General features: G+C 44.6%; 1 protein-coding gene across 2 annotated transcripts in view; it reads right to left on the reverse strand.

Moving 5' to 3' along the window:
* The window catches only part of ECH1 (enoyl-CoA hydratase 1), a 58,529-nt gene that overhangs the window by 24,428 nt on the left and 14,372 nt on the right, over positions 1–19,729 (reverse strand). The window contains exons 1-3 of one of the 2 annotated variants that reach the window (XM_053721593.1): positions 9,603–9,624; positions 8,745–8,904; positions 8,571–8,659 (exon numbers count right to left, since the gene is read on the reverse strand). In XM_053721593.1, the coding sequence (XP_053577568.1) occupies positions 8,571–8,659; positions 8,745–8,875 (220 nt within the window). In that variant the 5' untranslated portion in view covers positions 8,876–8,904; positions 9,603–9,624. Of the gene's footprint in view, positions 1–8,570; positions 8,660–8,744; positions 8,905–9,602; positions 9,625–19,729 lie in introns of those variants that run through there. The other variant, XM_053721592.1, reaches the window with a different exon arrangement.

Below are 19,729 nucleotides of genomic sequence, written 5' to 3' on the forward strand. Positions count from 1 at the left end.
AGGGGAGGAGCTATATAGCAGCTCTGCTGGGTGAATCCTCTTGCACTTCCTGTTGGGGAGGAGTTAATATCCCAGAAGTAATGATGACCCGTGGACTGACCACACTTAACAGGAGAAATAAACTAACTATATTTAACCACTCTCTCCTACAACATCCTAGCTTGTTGAGAGTTGCAAGAGAATGACTGGCTATGACAGTTAGGGGAGGAGCTATATTACAGCTCTGCTGTGGGTATCCTCTTGCAACTTCCTGTTGGGAATGAGAATATCCCACAAGTAATGGATGATCCGTGGACTGGATACACCTTACAAGAGAAAACATAATTTATGTAAGAACTTACCTGATAAATTCATTTCTTTCATATTAGCAACAGTCCATGAGCTAGTGACGTATGGGATATACATTCCTACCAGGAGGGGCAAAGTTTCCCAAACCTCAAAATGCCTATAAATACACCCCTCACCACACCCACAAATCAGTTTTACAAACTTTGCCTCCTATGGAGGTGGTGAAGTAAGTTTGTGCTAGATTCTACGTTGATATGCGCTCCGCAGCAGGTTGGAGCCCGGTTTTCCTCTCAGTGTGCAGTGAATGTCAGAGGGATGTGAGGAGAGTATTGCCTATTTGAATGCAGTGATCTCCTTCTACGGGGTCTATTTCATAGGTTCTCTGTTATCGGTCGTAGAGATTCATCTCTTACCTCCCTTTTCAGATCGACGATATACTCTTATATATACCATTTCCTCTACTAATTCTCGTTTCAGTACTGGTTTGGCTTTCTACAACATGTAGATGAGTGTCCTGGGGTAAGTAAGTCTTATTTTCTGTGACACTCTAAGCTATGGTTGGGCACTTTTATATAAAGTTCTAAATATATGTATTCAAACATTTATTTGCCTTGACTCAGGATGTTCAACGTTCCTTATTTCAGACAGTCAGTTTCATATTTGGGATAATGCATATGAATAAATCATTTTTTCTTACCTTAAAAATTTGACTTTTCCCTGTGGGCTGTTAGGCTCGCGGGGGCTGAAAATGCTTCATTTTATTGCGTCATTCTTGGCGCGGACTTTTTTGGCGAAATTTTTTTTTTCTGTTTCCGGCGTCATACGTGTCGCCGGAAGTTGCGTCATTTTTGACGTTTTTTTTGCGCCAAAGGTGTCGGCGTTCCGGATGTGGCGTCATTTTGGCGCCTAAAGCATTTAGGCGCCAAATAATGTGGGCGTCTTTTTTGGCGCTAAAAAAATATGGGCGTCACTATTGTCTCCACATTATTTAAGTCTCATTATTTTGTGCTTCTGGTTGCTAGAAGCTTGTTCACTGGCATTTTTTTCCCATTCCTGAAACTGTCATTTAAGGAATTTGATCAATTTTGCTTTATATGTTGTTTTTTCTATTACATATTGCAAGATGTCCCACGTTGAAGCTGAGTCAGAAGATACTTCTGGAAAATCCCTGCATGGTGCTGGAGCTACCAAAGCTAAGTGTATCTGCTGTAAACTTTTGGTATCTGTTCCTCCAGCTGTTGTTTGTACTGTTTGTCATGACATACTTGCTAATGCAGATAATATTTCCTTTAGTACTGTTACATTACCTGTTGCTGTTCCGTCAACATCTAATACTCAGAGTGTTCCTGATAACATAAGAGATTTTGTTTCTAAATCCATTAAGAAGGCTATGTCTGTTATTCCTCCTTCTAGTAAACGTAAAAAGTCTTTTAAAACTTCTCATTTTTTAGAACTTTTGAAGAAATTAAAAATAGCTTCAACCTCTCTAATAAAGAGTTCTTTGCGTTTTTGCAAGTAAGGCACTATGCATTAGAGCTAACGAGGGAGGGAGAGTGGCAATGGGATTTGGGAGATCTAGAGGATTGGCTCACGTTAGTTAAGAAGGGACGTATGTCCATCTCTTATTGCTACTACCTCTTAGGAGCAAATAGAGCAAGTCATACTTTAGAGAAAATTGCTCAAGATTGGAGACTAATTTTGGCCCAGGATTATATTGACCATAAATTTATACAAAAATCTATTCATAAAGTGGCAATGGCTACTCTTTCAGCAACATGGAGAGAGGCTCATCTTAAGTTATTACATAAATTTCACTATACTCCGGAAAAAGGCTATAAGCTCCAGAACATGAATTTTTTTAAATGTCCTAAGTGCTCCTTAATTGCGGCAGATCTCTTACATATGATAGTTAACTGTCCCCTGATTAGGCAATTTTGGCGAAAACTAGAATTCTGGATCAATACTACTCTCAGGATCTCCCCTCTGGAGATATCGGCAAGCTTAATTATATTTTGCTGTGATAATCAGATAGAACAACAATCAAATGAAAAAATAATAAGTGTCTCTATAATGGCGGCTAGGTACTTAATATTTAAAAAATGGAAGACGAGAGAAATCCCTAGTATGGTGGAAATAAAAAATTTCCTCAAAAAACAATGCATATTAGAACAACGTGACACGGATATTAATAATGATTCTGACATCAGAAAATTTTTTAGTAAATGGGCACCATTTATTAAATCCCTCCCGGCCACAGAGATAGACTATATTGTATTTCCCTTCCAAAACACAGAGCTAGTACAACTGGGGTTATGGTAAATGGATAGGAATCAAAGGTTTTGGGGGGGACGGACGAATGTGGAAATTCCCTTTTCCCCCTCTTTTTTTTCTCTCCCCCCTTTTTTTTTTTTTTTTTTTTTTTTTTTTCTCTCCCTCTCTTGGTGGAAGTATTGAGAAGTAACAGATATGAGTCTGGACTGCAATAATAATAATATAAAATTGAACTGAGGAAACTTTGCCCCTCCTGGTAGGAATGTATATCCCATACGTCACTAGCTCATGGACTCTTGCTAATTACATGAAAGAAATATAGTTTATGCCCCAACTAGAAACCACAATGATAGTATCTCACTAGATTTCCACTTGACCTTCATTTATATTCTTTCCACTTCCAGTATCTATTATGGTCCTTCTCCTCCACCTCCAATATCTACTATGGTCCTTCTGCCTTCACTCCCAATATCTACAATGGTCCTTGTGCCTCCACTTCCAATATCTACTATGGTCCTTGTGCATTCACCCATAATATCTAATTTGGCCCTTGTGCCTTCACCCATATTATCTACTATGGTCCTTATGCCTCCACCTCCAGCATCTACAATGATCCTTGAACTTCTACCGCCTATATCCACTATGGCCCTTCTATCTTTACCCATAATATCTACTATGGCCCTTGTGCCTCCACATCCAGCATCTACAAAGGTTCTTGTGCTTCTACCTCCTATATTCACTATGGTCTTGCCTTCACCCATAATATCTACTATGGTCCCCGTGCCTCCACCACCAGCATCTACTTTGCTCCTTCTGCCTCCATCTCCAGTATCTACTACGGTCCATATTGACCCTACTTACTATGACAAAGCTTCACAACTCTTGCAAAACATATCTCCTAAAATGTTATCCCAACTGCTATGTTCTTCATTATGTCTATACCTATATAGAAAATCCATAACTGGTACATAAAAATATTTAAAAATGTTTTACAGACCTAACCACCAAAGCAACTACACAGAAAATATGAATGTCTGTTTTAATTACAAGGGACATTAAATAAACACTAAATAAAAGCTAGATAGAATGATGCATTCAAAGAAAATAATAACATGTAGATGCATTTTTTAAAGTTTCATTAGTTGTTTAAATATTGACAAAATAAGAGTAAAGTTTTAGTGTCTATAAAACAATGGGAGCTGTCATGTTGTAACTTAGGGTACCTTCTCTACTGTGGCCAATTAGGGACAGTTATAAATAGGTCACTAGAGTGTGCAGCCAATGGCTGTGTGGGATATAACAGTGTTCTGCACTTTCATTTCTAACAGGAACTGAAAAACTCACAATTTCAGAATGGAGTGTCAAAATGTTTAAAGGGGCATGAAACCCAAAATGTTTCTATCATAATTCAGATAGAGAACACAATTTAAAAAACAGTTTCTAATTTACTTATACTAGCAAGTTTGCTTTGTCCTCTTGTTATTCTTTGTTGAAGAGATGCCTAGGTAGGTAGCGTGCACATGCCTGCAGCACTACATGACAGGAAATAGTGCTTCCATCTAGTGCTCTTGCTAATGTATAACATTATTATAAAACTGCTGCCATCTAGTGCTCTTGCTAATGTATACCATTGCTATAAAACTGCTGCCATCTAGTGCTCTTGCTAATGTATAATATTGCTATAAAACTGCTGCCATCTAGTGCTCTTGCTAATGTATAACATTGTTATAAAACTGCTGCCATCTAGTGCTCTTGCTAATGTATAACATTGTTATAAAACTGCTGCCATCTAGTGCTCTTGCTAATGTATACCATTGCTATAAAACTGCTGCCATCTAGTGCTCTTGCTAATGTATAATATTGCTATAAAACTGCTGCCATCTAGTGCTCTTGCTAATGTATAACATTGTTATAAAACTGCTGCCATCTAGTGCTCTTGCTAATGTATAACATTGTAACAAAACTTCTGCCATATAGTGCTGCAGACACGTGCACACTCCTGAACTTACATTTTTGCTTTTCAATAAAGGATAACAAGAAAACTTGATAATAGAAGTAAATTGGAAAGTTGCTTAAAATTGTATGTTCCATCTGAATCATGAAAGAAAAAAATTGGGTTTAATGTCCCTTTAATGTGACATGTGAACCTGTCCGCTTTTCATTGCAAATTGTAGTGAACCTTTGTTCTCTATATTTACCAATGCCGGTGTTCTAAAATAAGTTGTATACCACATAGGAATGTGCAACCTACTTTACTTCCAGTGACGTGAATCAGCTGCTGGAGGTGTGTGGCCCTCAATGCGCATGCGCAAGAGGCCCAACCTCCTCCAAACAGCTGTTTAAGGTGACTTCTTTGAGAACAACGGGTCGAGGAATTCTATGGGCCGGCCTGGGCCGAGCATGCACACACGGCCCTACTCTTCACTCATCAGACAAGGCACTAGCGGTACACTGGACCCTATTGGTTGTACAGCCACTTACTTCACGGACCAATCAGATAATGCAGTAACGCTTTTTTACTATGTATTATCTGATCGGTCCGTAGCCCGTTTGATTAGCCCACCTCTATTCAATTGCCGTGCCCCGTGCCGGGGGGGGGTGTTGTGCTTATGGGGTTTACAGGAGGAGCTGATGGGGCTTACATAGGCTACATAAGCCCCATCAGCACCCACTGTAAACCCCATAAGCACAACATCAGCGGCATGCGATGGAACAATTGGAAATTGAATGGAGGTGGGCAAATTCCTCGACCCGTTGTTCGATTTGAACGATTGAACGATTCCGGTGTGATTTTCTTCCACCAACTGTAAGTTAGTGGAGAGGGTTTAGGAAGCAGTGCTTCATAAATATCAGTTGCAAGCTAAAACAAGCAAGCCTGCAACTGATCGGACCATTTACATGATGATAAATAAAGCCCTAGATCTGCAGCTTCAAGATCACCACATGATAGCTTTCACCTCCTTCACTTCTAAGAAGTCATATACAATTTATTGAAACATTTCTCTGTTTATTTTATAGTAATCGTTAAGCACACTCTCTATATCAGAATACATATACATATGGGGGCCACAGCTCAATATTTTAGAAGACTTAGGGCCACATATAAAAGTACTGATATTAAACACACACATACAAAAAAAAATATATAACCAGTGACATGGGACTAATGTTAGTTAGGTAAGGATGCACAGTAACTTCTATCTCCTGTTCACTCCTTTAGAGGGATCTTGCTATGTGGCCACCTTGTTTACCCACCCACCTGAAGTCCCCAAAGCATACATTTTAGTTCCACTTTTTCCTGGGGCCACAAAAACTATGATACACACCCAGGGGGGCCCACAGGAAGCCAGTTTACCACCCATCTACATCATTATTATGTACCTTTAAAGGGATACGAGACCCCAAATGTTTCTTTCATGAATAAGACTGAGTAATCAGTTTAAAACAACTTTATAACAATTAAATTTGCTATATTTTCATCTCGTTTGGATGAAAGAGCAGCAATTCACTATTAGGAGCTGGCTAAACACATTCTGTGAGCCAATGAGAAGAGGCATATATCATGTGACTACTTAGGTATGCAAGTAGAAAGCAAGAACGGAGCACTTTTGTAAATATGGCAAAATAATTGCTCTTTATTAAGGTAACATTCCCAAAAACAGCAACATTTTGGGCCACAATGGACCCTTAATCATGCTAAAACAACATTGAATTTATGTTACTTAAAGGGGCAGTATACACCAATTTTCATTAGACACTACTATAAAGAAGAATATGCACAGATACTGACCGAAAAATCCAGTATAAAACCTTTTAAAAAGCTACTTAGAAGCTCCCAAATCAGCATTGTTAATGAGATTAGCCTGGGACACCCACTGAAAGGGGCTGAGAGCAGAACCTCCCCTCTCCCCTGAATATGAAAAGACCTATTATACAAACAGAAGCAGCCTGAAGTCTGTATACATCAGTATACATCTAAAACTTTGGGGCTTGGTTAGGAGTCTGAAAACCAGCACAACGTTATTAAAAAATAAGCAAAACTGCAAAGAAAAATCTAGTGTACAATGTACCTTTAAATGGTACCTTAATCTTACACACCTGTTCCGTTACCCATAGTAACCATACATGCAACTCACCTTATACCAAACACCTAGTGGCAATAAATGGTATTACTTCCTTCTTTTGAAATAATTATAACAATATAACACAAAATATGATACATAAAACAACAGATTGTCAAGATTCTTTTTTACATAATCTTATACACCAGTAATATGAAATACATTAACCCCTTAAGGACCGGGAATTTCAGACTAAAACTTGTCCAAAAGACCAGAGCATTTTTAGCATTTGTGCTATCGCTTCATTTAAACATAAATAGAGCCTTTTTTACCTATTAAAGGTATATACATATTTTTTTTAGTAGACAACCCAAGGTTTTGATCTAGGCCCATTGTAGTATATTTCATGCCACCATATCACTGCCAAATCCAATCAAATAAAAAAAAAAAAATTGTTAACTTTTTCACAAACTTTGGGTTTCACACTAAAATTATTTACATGCACAACGCTTGTGCAATCATGGCACAAATGGTTGTAAAAGCTTCTCTGGGATCCCCATTGTTCAGAAATAGCAGACATATAAGGCTTTGCCATTGCTTTTTGGCAATTAGAAGGCTGCGCACCACACTTAATATTCCCAGTAGTGAAAGTTAATCATGTAGCTTGTAAGGTTAATTTTAGCTTCAGTGTAGAGATTACCCTCCCACCTGACACTTTCCAACCCCTGATTACTTACCTGATTCCTCTCAAACAGCTCTCTTCCCTCCCTCACACCCCACTGTTCACCCCCATCTTACGTACTGGCAGACAGTCTGCTAGTATGCAGTTTTAGACCATTTTTAAATTATTATTTTTATTATTATTATTTTCTTCAGTGTATGATTACCCCCTTACCTTCCTACCATCCTGATCCCTCCAAGAAAGCTTTGTAACCCTTTCCCCTCTAACTAGTTCCCACCATCTTAGGTACTGGGAGCTGTCTGCCAGTACTCAGTTTTCTATCATTTTTCTTTAATGAAATCCCTAACCCTCCCAACACCACCAAGGATCTGCACCACCGCTACCCGATGTAGAGAGGGACACAGAGTGTGCCTCTCTGCATCGGTCACTCTGCAAGTCTATTTCTGCCCTGCCCCACTCGTGGGGCATGCAGAAATAGCGCAATCTCGCCACTGTTAGCGAAATCGTGGCAGAGAGAGGCCCAGTACAGCAGCGTTGTACAGGGTACATCGCTGGTCCTTAAGGGCTTAATGACCAGCACAGTACAGGGTATGGAGCTGGTCGTTAAGAGGATAAAACAATATTTACAAAAGAATAAATCTATATTACAAAAATAAATGTAAATCGTAATCCCTATTAAGGCCTTTAGGAAATAGGGTACCTAATTCCCTATCACCCCCTCTTCTCAAAGGAGCTACAGGAACAATCGGCAATTGCCAAACATTATGACCTTTCTCTATAAAGTGTTGTGAGACAAGTTGGGTACAAACCTTTAATTCTAATGGCAGATTTATGGTCAGTCAGACGCTCTCTAACAGACTGCGTCGTCTTTCCAACATAACAAAGCCTACCTAGGTATGCTTTTCATATACCAAAAGGAGGAAGCAAATAAAATAATAGAAGTCAACTTGAATGTTGATTAAAATTGCATGTTCTCTCTTAATCATGAAAGAAAAATTTGGAGTTTCATGTCCCTTTAATTTCTTCTTAAATCCGGTTTTGAAACGAGATTAATGCCGCGAGGGGCCGCCTTTTTTCGCATTTGGATGACAACAAAGTATCCGAATGCCCATGACTACCTTAAAGCTTCCAAATCACCAATTTTATATACACTATTATCCCAAAACACAGACTACTCAGAATAGGTTTTATACCCTTGTCCTGAACCGTTGAATAATCTGGACCACAGGGTTTGAGGGGTTCACATATCGTTTTAGCAATAAACATACCAGATGTAAACATCTTCCCGGCACCAGATATTACAACTGCTCTGCAATCAGCATCTTCACTTATGGCACGAAAACAAAGAACCATCTCACTGGTGGGGAAGAAAAGATGAATACTGTTAAATGAGTGGAATACAGAGTGTGTGCGTGTGGATATAAAGCATAGGCTTTGTCTACCTCCAGAATGCCTTGTTCATAGCGTTCCTCTTTTCAGGACGGTTTAACTCCACATGTAGGACATGATCACCCTCTGAAGTCACCTTGAGTGTCTCATACTGGTACTTGGTGTTTGATGCTTGGGATGACATATTTCGCAGACTCAGCCCTTTGTGAAGCTCTGAAAGGACAGATGTAAATGACTAATGAGTAGATCTCATATAACCAATGATATTGGCTAGTCCTGATTAATGATGTATATGCACCACCCATCCATGTAAATGCCAATAACTGCATTTCTAGCTACCTTCATGTTGTACCCATAGAAAAAAACGGAGTGCTGATTAACCCCCTGTGACACAAATCTGCACAGCAAAGATTAACCCCTTTCTGATACACACACCGAAAGAGCATCTTCTCTTATAAACATACACAGTGATCAACCCCTTCAATGACACACAGCACCAGCAAAGAAATGATTAACCCTTTCCCTTATACATAAACATGCAGAGAGGTGGCTAATCACTTTCACAATAATCCTGTAAAGTGGTGATTAACTGCTTCAGTGATACACAGACATGCCAAGTGGGGATTAACCCTCTCCTGGATAAACAGATTTGTAAAGTGTGTGAATAACTCTTGCTGTAACTCATTACAGCAAAAACAAACACCAGCAACTAACTTATTTTTGGAAACAAGCCCTACAGACAAACAGGTTTGAGTGCTGAGCGATTAAGAACAGGAGTTTTCTTAATTCTTAAGAGAATTATGAGGTTATCTGATAAAATAAAATACACAATAAAAAAAAAGCAAAAAGCAAATATTCTCTAAAATCATACACCAAAGTGCAGCATTAAATGTGTAACTATAGCCGGTCACCTGGATCCACGCTGAGCCTCACTGGTGTGTGACGTGGATAAAAGGTAGCTGAGCAAAGGGTAGTGTGTGTAAAGGCACAGTGCGGGAAGAGAGGGAGGGAAGAGTAAAGAAATGTGATTGTGTCATATGTGCAAAAGAAAAAAAAGTGTAAAGATGGGAAAAGATGGGTTTGAATTAAGATGCAGTTCACTCTGTTACTGCAGACCTACAGACCTCTCCCTCTCACTAATACCCTCAGCACTACAGACAGAGCCTTCTCACTGATACCCTCAGCACTACAGACAGACAGAGCCTTCCTTCTCACTGATACCCTCAGCACTACAGACACACCCCTCCCACTCACTGATACCCTCAGCACTAGAGACAGACAGAGCCTTCCCTCTCACTGATACCCTCAGCACTACAGACAGAGCCTTCTCACTGATACCCTCAGCACTACAGACAGACAGAGCCTTCCCTCTCACTGATACCCTCAGCACTACAGACAGGAAGACCCCTATCACTGATACCCACAGCACTAGATAGACCCCTCCCACTCACTGATACCCTCAGCACTACAGACAGCCAGACCCCTCTCACTGATACCCTCAGCACTAAAGACAGAGCCTTCTCACTGATACCCTCAGCACTACAGACAGACAGAGCCTTCCCTCTCACCAATACCCTCAGCACTACAGACAGGAAGACCCCTCTCACTGATACCCACAGCACTACAGACAGACCCCCTCCCACTCACTGATACCCTCAGCACTACAGACAGACAGAGCCTTCCCTCTCACTGATACCCTCAGCACTACAGACAGACCCTTCTCACTGATACCCTCAGCACTACAGACAGACAGACCCCTCTCACTGATACCCTCAGCACTACAGACAGACCCTTCTCAATGATACCCTCAGCACTACAGACAGACCCCTCGCTCTCACTGATACCCTCAGCACTACAGACAGCCAGACCTCTCTCACTGAAACATTCAGCACTACAGACAGAGCCTTCCCTCCCACTGATACCCTCAGCACTGCAGACAGACAGACCCCTCTCACTGATACCCTCTGCACTACAGACAGAGCCTTCTCACTGATACCCTCAACACTACAAACTGACAGACAGACAGACCCTTCTCACTGATACCCCCAGCACTACAGACAGACACCTACCTCTCACTGACACCCTCAGCACTACAGACAGACAGAGCCTTCCCTCTCACTGATACCCTCAGCACTACAGACAGGAAGACCCCTCTCACTGATACCCACAGCACTACAGACAGACCCCTCCCACTCACTGATACCCTCAGCACTACAGACAGACAGAGCCGTCCCTCTCACTGATACCCTCAGCACTACAGACAGACAGACCCTTCCCTCTCACTGATACCCTCAGCACTACAGACAGAGCATTCTCAATGATACCCTCAGCACTACAGACAGACAGACCCCTCTCACTGATAATCTCAGCACTACAGACAAAGCCTTCACACTGATACTCTCAGCACTACAGACAGACAGAGCCTTCCCTCTCACTGATACCCTCAGCACTACAGACAGACAGACCCCTTTCACTGATACCCTCAGCACTACAGACAGAGCCTTCTCATGATACCCTCAGCACTACAGACAGACAGAGCCTTCTCACTGATACCCTCAGCACTACAGACAGAGCGTTCTCACTGATACCCTCAGCACTACAGACTAACAGACAGACAATTCTCACTGATACCCTCAGCACTACAGACTAACAGACAGACAATTCTCACTGATACCCCCAGCACTACAGACAGACAGACCCCTACCTCTCACTGATACCCTCAGCACTACAGACAGACCACTCCCTCTCACTGATACCCTCAGCACTACAGACAGACCCTTCTCAGTGATACCCTCAGCACTACAGACAGCCAGACCTCTCTCACTGATACCCTCAGCACTACAGACAGAGCCTTCTCACTGATACCCTCAGCACTACAGACTAACAGACAGACAATTCTCACTGATACCCCCAGCACTACAGACAGACAGACCCCTACCTCTCACTGATACCCTCAGCACTACAGACAGACTCTTCTCACTGATACCCTCAGCGCTACAGACAGACCACTCCCTCTCACTGATACCCTCAGCACTACAGACAGACCCTTCTCAGTGATACCCTCAGCACTACAGACAGCCAGACCCCTCTCACTGATACCCTCAGCAATACAGACAGACCCCTCTCACTGATACCCTCAGCACTACAGACAGAGCCTTCTCACTGATACATTCAGCACTACAGACTGACAGACAGACCCTTCTCACTGATACCCACAGCACTACAGACAGACCCCCTACCTCTCACTGATACCCTCAGCACTACAGACAGACAGACCCCTCCCTCTCACTGATACCCCCAGCACTAAAGAAAGACAAGCAGACCCCTCCCTCTCACTGATACCCTCAGCACTACAGACAGACAGACCCTTCTCACTGATACCCTCAGCACTACAGACAGACCCCTCTCACTGATACCCTCAGCACTACAGACAGACACCTCTCACTGGTGTGTGAGGTGGATAAAGGTAGCTGAGCAAAGGGTAGCGTGTGTAAAGGGACAGTGTGGGAAGAGAGGGAGGGAAGAGTTAAGAAGTGCAATTGTGTCATATGTGCAAGAGACAGTGATAATGAGCAGACAAAAATGGGAGAAAAAGAAGAAAAAAGTGTAAAGATGGGGTTAAAATAAGATGCAGTTCACTCTGTTACTGCAACACTACAGACCCCCTCCCTCTCACTGATACCCTCAGCACTACAGCCAGCCAGACCCCTCTCACTGATACCCTCAGCACTACAGACAGACCCTTCTCACTGATACACTCAGCACTACAGACAGACCCCTCCCTCTCACGGATACCCTCAGCACTAGACAGACCCTTCTCACTGATACCCTCAGCACTGCAGACAGACCCCTCCCTCTCACTGATACCCTCAGCACTACAGACAGCCAGACCCCTCTCACTGATACCCTCAGCACTACAGACAGACAGAGCCTTCCCTCTCACTGATACCCTCAGCACTACAGACAGCGCCTTCCCTCTCACTGATACCCTCAGCACTACAGACAGGAAGACCCCTATCACTGATACCCACAGCACTAGATAGACCCCTCCCACTCACTGATACCCTCAGCACTACAGACAGCCAGACCCCTCTCACTGATACCCTCAGCACTAAAGACAGAGCCTTCTCACTGATACCCTCAGCACTACAGACAGACAGAGCCTTCCCTCTCACCAATACCCTCAGCACTACAGACAGGAAGACCCCTCTCACTGATACCCACAGCACTACAGACAGACCCCCTCCCACTCACTGATACCCTCAGCACTACGAGAGACAGAGCCTTCCCTCTCACTGATACCCTCAGCACTACAGACAGACCCTTCTCACTGATACCCTCAGCACTACAGACAGACAGACCCCTCTCACTGATACCCTCAGCACTACAGACAGACCCTTCTCAATGATACCCTCAGCACTACAGACAGACCCCTCGCTCTCACTGATACCCTCAGCACTACAGACAGCCAGACCTCTCTCACTGAAACATTCAGCACTACAGACAGACAGAGCCTTCCCTCCCACTGATACCCTCAGCACTGCAGACAGACAGACCCCTCTCACTGATACCCTCAGCACTACAGACAGAGCCTTCTCACTGATACCCTCAACACTACAAACTGACAGACAGACAGACCCTTCTCACTGATACCCCCAGCACTACAGACAGACACCTACCTCTCACTGACACCCTCAGCACTACAGACAGACAGAGCCTTCCCTCTCACTGATACCCTCAGCACTACAGACAGGAAGACCCCTCTCACTGATACCCACAGCACTACAGACAGACCCCTCCCACTCACTGATACCCTCAGCACTACAGACAGACAGAGCCGTCCCTCTCACTGATACCCTCAGCACTACAGACAGACCCTTCCCTCTCACTGATACCCTCAGCACTACAGACAGAGCATTCTCAATGATACCCTCAGCACTACAGACAGACCCCTCGCTCTCACTGATACCCTCAGCACTACAGACAGCCAGACCTCTCTCACTGATACCCTCAGCACTACAGGCAAACAGAGCCTTCCCTCTCACTGATACCCTCAGCACTACAGACAGAGCCTTCTCACTGATACCCCCAGCACTACAGACAGACACCTACCTTTCACTGATACCCACTACAGACTGACAGACAGACCCTTCTCACGGATACCCCCAGCATTACAGACAGACAGACACCTACCTTTCACTGATACCCTCAGCACTACAGACAGACTCTTCTCACTGATACCCTCAGCACTATAGACAGACAGACCCTCTCACTGATACCCCCAGCACTACAGAAAGACAGGCAGACCCCTCCCTCTCACTGATACCCTCAGCACTACAGACAGACAGAGCCTTCCCTCTCACTGATACCCTCAGCACTACAGACAGACAGACCCCTCTCACTGATACCCTCTGCACTACAGACCGAGCCTTCTCACTGATACCCTCAGCACTACAGACTAACAGACAGACAGACCCTTCTCACTGATACCCCCAGCACTACAGACAGACACCTACCTCTCACTGATACCCTCAGCACTACAGAAAGACAGACTCTTCTCACTGATAACCCTCAGCACTAAAGACAGACAGACCCCTCCCTCTCATTGATACCCCCAGCACTACAGACAGGCAGACCCCTCCCTCTCACTGATACCCCCAGCACTACAGAAAGACAGGCAGACCCCTCCCTCTCACGGATACCCTCAGCACTACAGACAGACTCTTCTCACTGATACGCCCAGAACTACAGACAGACCCCTCCCTCTCACTGATACCCTCAGCAATACAGACAGACCCCTCCCTCTCACTGATACCCACAGCACTACAGAAAGACAGGCAGACCCCTCCCACTCACTGATACCCTCAGCACTACAGACCAAGCTTTCTCACTGATACCCTCAGCACTACAGACAGACAGACCGACAGACCCTTCTCAGTCTCACTGATACCCCCAGAACTACAGACAGACACCTACCTCTTACTGATACCCTCAGCACTACAGACAGACCCCTCCCTCTCAATGATACCCCCAGCACTACAAAAAGACAGGCAGACCCCTCCCTCTCACTGATACCCTCAGCACTACAGACAGACTCTTCTCACGGATACACCCAGCACTACAGACAGACCCCTCCCTCTCACTGATACCCCCAGCACTACAGAAAGACAGGCAGACCCCTCCCACTCACTGATACCCTCAGCACTACAGACAGATAGACCCCTCTCACTGATAACCTCAGCACTACAGACAGAGCCTTCTCAATGATACCCTCAGCACTACAGACAGACAGAGCTATCCCTCTCACTGATACCCTCAGCACTACAGACAGACCCTTCTCAATGATACCCTCAGCACTACAAACAGACAGAGCCTTCCCTCTCACTGATACCCTCAGCACTACAGACAGGAAGATACCTCTCACTGATACCCACAGCACTAGACAGACCCCTTCCACTCACTGATACTCTCAGCACCACAGACAGACTCTTCCTACCTACAGACAGACCCCTCTCACTGATATTCCCATCACTACCTACAGACAGACCCCTCTCACTGATATTCCCATCACTACCTACAGACAGACCCCTCTCACTGATATTCCAATCACTACCTACAGACAGACCCCTGTCACTGATATTCCCATCACTAACTACAGACAGACCCCTATCACTGATATTCCCATCACTACCTACAGACAGACCTCTCTCACTGATATTCCCATCACTACCTACAGACAGACGCCTCTCACTGATATTCCCATCACTACCTACAGACAGACCCCTCTCACTGATATTCCCATCACTACCTACAGACAGACCCCCCTCACTGATATACCCATCACTAGCTACAGACAGACCCATCTCACTGATATTCCTATCAATACCAACAGACAGACCCCTCTCACTGATATTCATATAACTAGCTACAGACAAACCCCTCTCACTGATATTCCCATCACTAGTTACAGACAGACCCCTCTCACTGATATTCCCATCACTGCCTACAGACAGACCCCTCTTACTGATATTCCTATCACTGCCTACAGACAGACCCCTCTCACTGATATTCCCATCACTACCTACAGACAGAACCCTCTCACTGATATTCCCATCACTACCTACAGACAGACCCCCCTCACTGATATTCCCATCACTAGCTACAGACAGACCCCTCTCACTGATATTCCCATCGCTAGCTACAGACAGACCCCTCTCACTGATATTCCTATCACTAGCTACAGACAGACCCCTCCCACTGATATTCCCATCACTAGCTACAGACAGACCCCTCTCACTGATATTCCCATCACTAGCTACAGACAGACCCCTCTCACTGATATTCCCATCACTAGCTACAGACAGACCCCTCTCACTGATATTCCTATCACTAGATACAGACAGACCCCTCTCACTGATATTCCCATCACTAGCTACAGACAGACCCCTCTCACTGATATTCCTATCACTAGCTACAGACAGACCACTCTCACTGATATTCCCATCACTAACTACAGACAGACCCCTCTCACTGATATTCCTATCACTAGCTACAGACAGACCCACCTCACTGATATTCCCATCACTAGCTACAGACAGACCCCTCTCACGGATATTCCCATCACTACCTACAGAAAGACCCCTCTCACTGATATTCCTATCAATACCTACAGACAGACCCCTCTCACTGATATTCCCATCACTAGCTACAGACAGACCCCTCTCACTGATATTCCCATCACTAGCTACAGACAGACCCCTCTCACTGATATTCCTATCACTACCTACAGACAGACCCCTCTCGCTGTTATTCCCATCACTAGCTACACACAGACACCTCTCACTGATATTCTCACCACTAGCTACAGACAGACCCCTCTCACTGATATTCCCATCACTAGCTACAGACAGACCCCTCTCACTGATATTCCCACCACTAGCTACACACAGACCACTCTCACAGATATTCATATCACTAGCTACAGACAGACCCCTCTCACTGATATTCCCATCACTAGTTAAAGACAGACCCCTCTCACTGATATTCCCATCACTACCTACAGACAGACCCCCCTCACTGATATTCCCATCACTACCTACAGACAGACCCCTCTCACTGATATTCCCATCACTACCTACAGACAGACCCCTCTCACTGATATTCCCATCACTAGCTATAGACAGACCCCTTTCACTGATATTCCCATCACTAGCTACAGACAGACCCCTCTCACTGATATTCCCATCACTACCTACAGACAGACCCCTCTCACTGATATTCCCATCACTACCTACAGACAGACGCCTCTCGCTAATATTCCCATCACTAGCTACAGACAGACCCCTCTCACTGATATTCCTATCACTACCTACAGACAGACCCCTCTCACTGATATTCCCATTACTACCTACAGACAGACCCCTCTCACTGATATTGCTATCACTACCTACAGACAGACCCCTATCACTACCTACAGACAGACCCCTCTCACTGATATTCCTATCACTACCTACAGACAGACCCCTCTCGTTGATATTCCCATCACTAGCTACAGACAGACCCCTCTCGTTGATATTCCCATCACTAGCTACAGACAGACCCCTCTCACTGATATTCCTATCAATACCTACAGGTAGACCCCTCTCGCTGATATTCCCATCACTAGCTACAGACAGACCCCTCTCACTGATATTCCCATCACTAGCTACAGACAGACCCCTCTCACTGATATTCCCATCACTAGCTACAGACAGACCCCTCTAACTGATATTCCCATCACTACCTACAGACAGACCCCTCTCACTGATATTCCTATCACTACCTACAGACAGACCCCTCTCACTGATATTCCCATCACTACCTACAGACAGACACCTCTCACTGATATTCCCATCACTAGCTACAGACAGACCCCTCTCACTGATATTCCCATCACTAGCTACAGACAGACCCCTCTCACTGATATTCCTATCACTAGCTACAGACAGACCCACCTCACTGATATTCCCATCACTAGCTACAGACAGACCCCTCTCACTGATATTCCCATCACTAGCTACAGACAGACCCCTCTCACTGATATTCCCAACACTAGCTACAGACAGACCCCCCTCAGTGATATTCCCATCACTACCTACAGACAGACCCCGCTCACTGATATTCCCATCACTACCTACAGACAGACCCTTCTCATTGATATTCCTATCACTACCTACAGACAGACACCTCTCACGGATATTCCCATCACTAGCTACAGACAGACCCCTCTCACTGATATTCCCCTCACTAGCTACAGACAGACCCCTCTCATTGATATTCCCATCACTACCTACAGACAGACCCCTCTGACTGATATTCCCATCACTAGCTACAGACAGACCCCCCTCACTGATATTCCCATCACTACCTACAGACAGATCCCCCTCACTGATATTCCCATCACTACCTACAGAAAGACCCCTCTCACTGATATTCCTATCAATACCTACAGACAGACCCCTCTCACTGATATTCCCACCACTAGCTACACACAGACCACTCTCACTGATATTCATATCACTAGCTACAGACAGACCCCTCTCACTGATATTCCCATCACTAGTTAAAGACAGACCCCTCTCACTGATATTCCCATCACTACCTACAGACAGATCCCTCTCACTGATATTCCCATCACTAGCTATAGACAGACCCCTCTCACTGATATTCCCATCACTAGCTACAGACAGACCCCTCTCACTGATATTCCCATCACTACCTACAGACAGACCCCTCTCACTGATATTCCCATCACTACCTACAGACAGACGCCTCTCGCTAATATTCCCATCACTAGCTACAGACAGACCCCTCTCACTGATATTCCTATCACTACCTACAGACAGACCCCTCTCACTGATATTCCCATCACTACCTACAGACAGACCCCTCTCACTGATATTGCTATCACTACCTACAGACAGACCCCTATCACTGATATTCCTATCACTACCTACAGACAGACACCTCTCACGGATATTCCCATCACTAGCTACAGACAGACCCCTCTCACTGATATTCCCCTCACTAGCTACAGACAGACCCCTCTCATTGATATTCCCATCACTACCTACAGACAGACCCCTCTGACTGATATTCCCATCACTAGCTACAGACAGACCCCCCTCACTGATATTCCCATCACTACCTACAGACAGATCCCCCTCACTGATATTCCCATCACTACCTACAGAAAGACCCCTCTCACTGATATTCCTATCAATACCTACAGACAGACCCCTCTCACTGATATTCCCACCACTAGCTACACACAGACCACTCTCACTGATATTCATATCACTAGCTACAGACAGACCCCTCTCACTGATATTCCCATCACTAGTTAAAGACAGACCCCTCTCACTGATATTCCCATCACTACCTACAGACAGATCCCTCTCACTGATATTCCCATCACTAGCTATAGACAGACCCCTCTCACTGATATTCCCATCACTAGCTACAGACAGACCCCTCTCACTGATATTCCCATCACTACCTACAGACAGACCCCTCTCACTGATATTCCCATCACTACCTACAGACAGACGCCTCTCGCTAATATTCCCATCACTAGCTACAGACAGACCCCTCTCACTGATATTCCTATCACTACCTACAGACAGACCCCTCTCACTGATATTCCCATCACTACCTACAGACAGACCCCTCTCACTGATATTGCTATCACTACCTACAGACAGACCCCTATCACTGATATTCCTATCACTACCTACAGACAGACCCCTCTCACTGATATTCCTATCACTACCTACAGACAGACCCCTCTCGTTGATATTCCCATCACTAGCTACAGACAGACCCCTCTCGTTGATATTCCCATCACTAGCTACAGACAGACCCCTCTCACTGATATTCCTATCAATACCTACAGGTAGACCCCTCTCGCTGATATTCCCATCACTAGCAACACACAGACCCCTCTCACTGATATTCCCATCACTAGCTACAGACAGACCCCTCTCACTGATATTCCCAT

This window comes from Bombina bombina, chromosome 7 (assembly GCF_027579735.1).
Source record: "Bombina bombina isolate aBomBom1 chromosome 7, aBomBom1.pri, whole genome shotgun sequence".
NCBI lineage: Eukaryota > Metazoa > Chordata > Amphibia > Anura > Bombinatoridae > Bombina > Bombina bombina.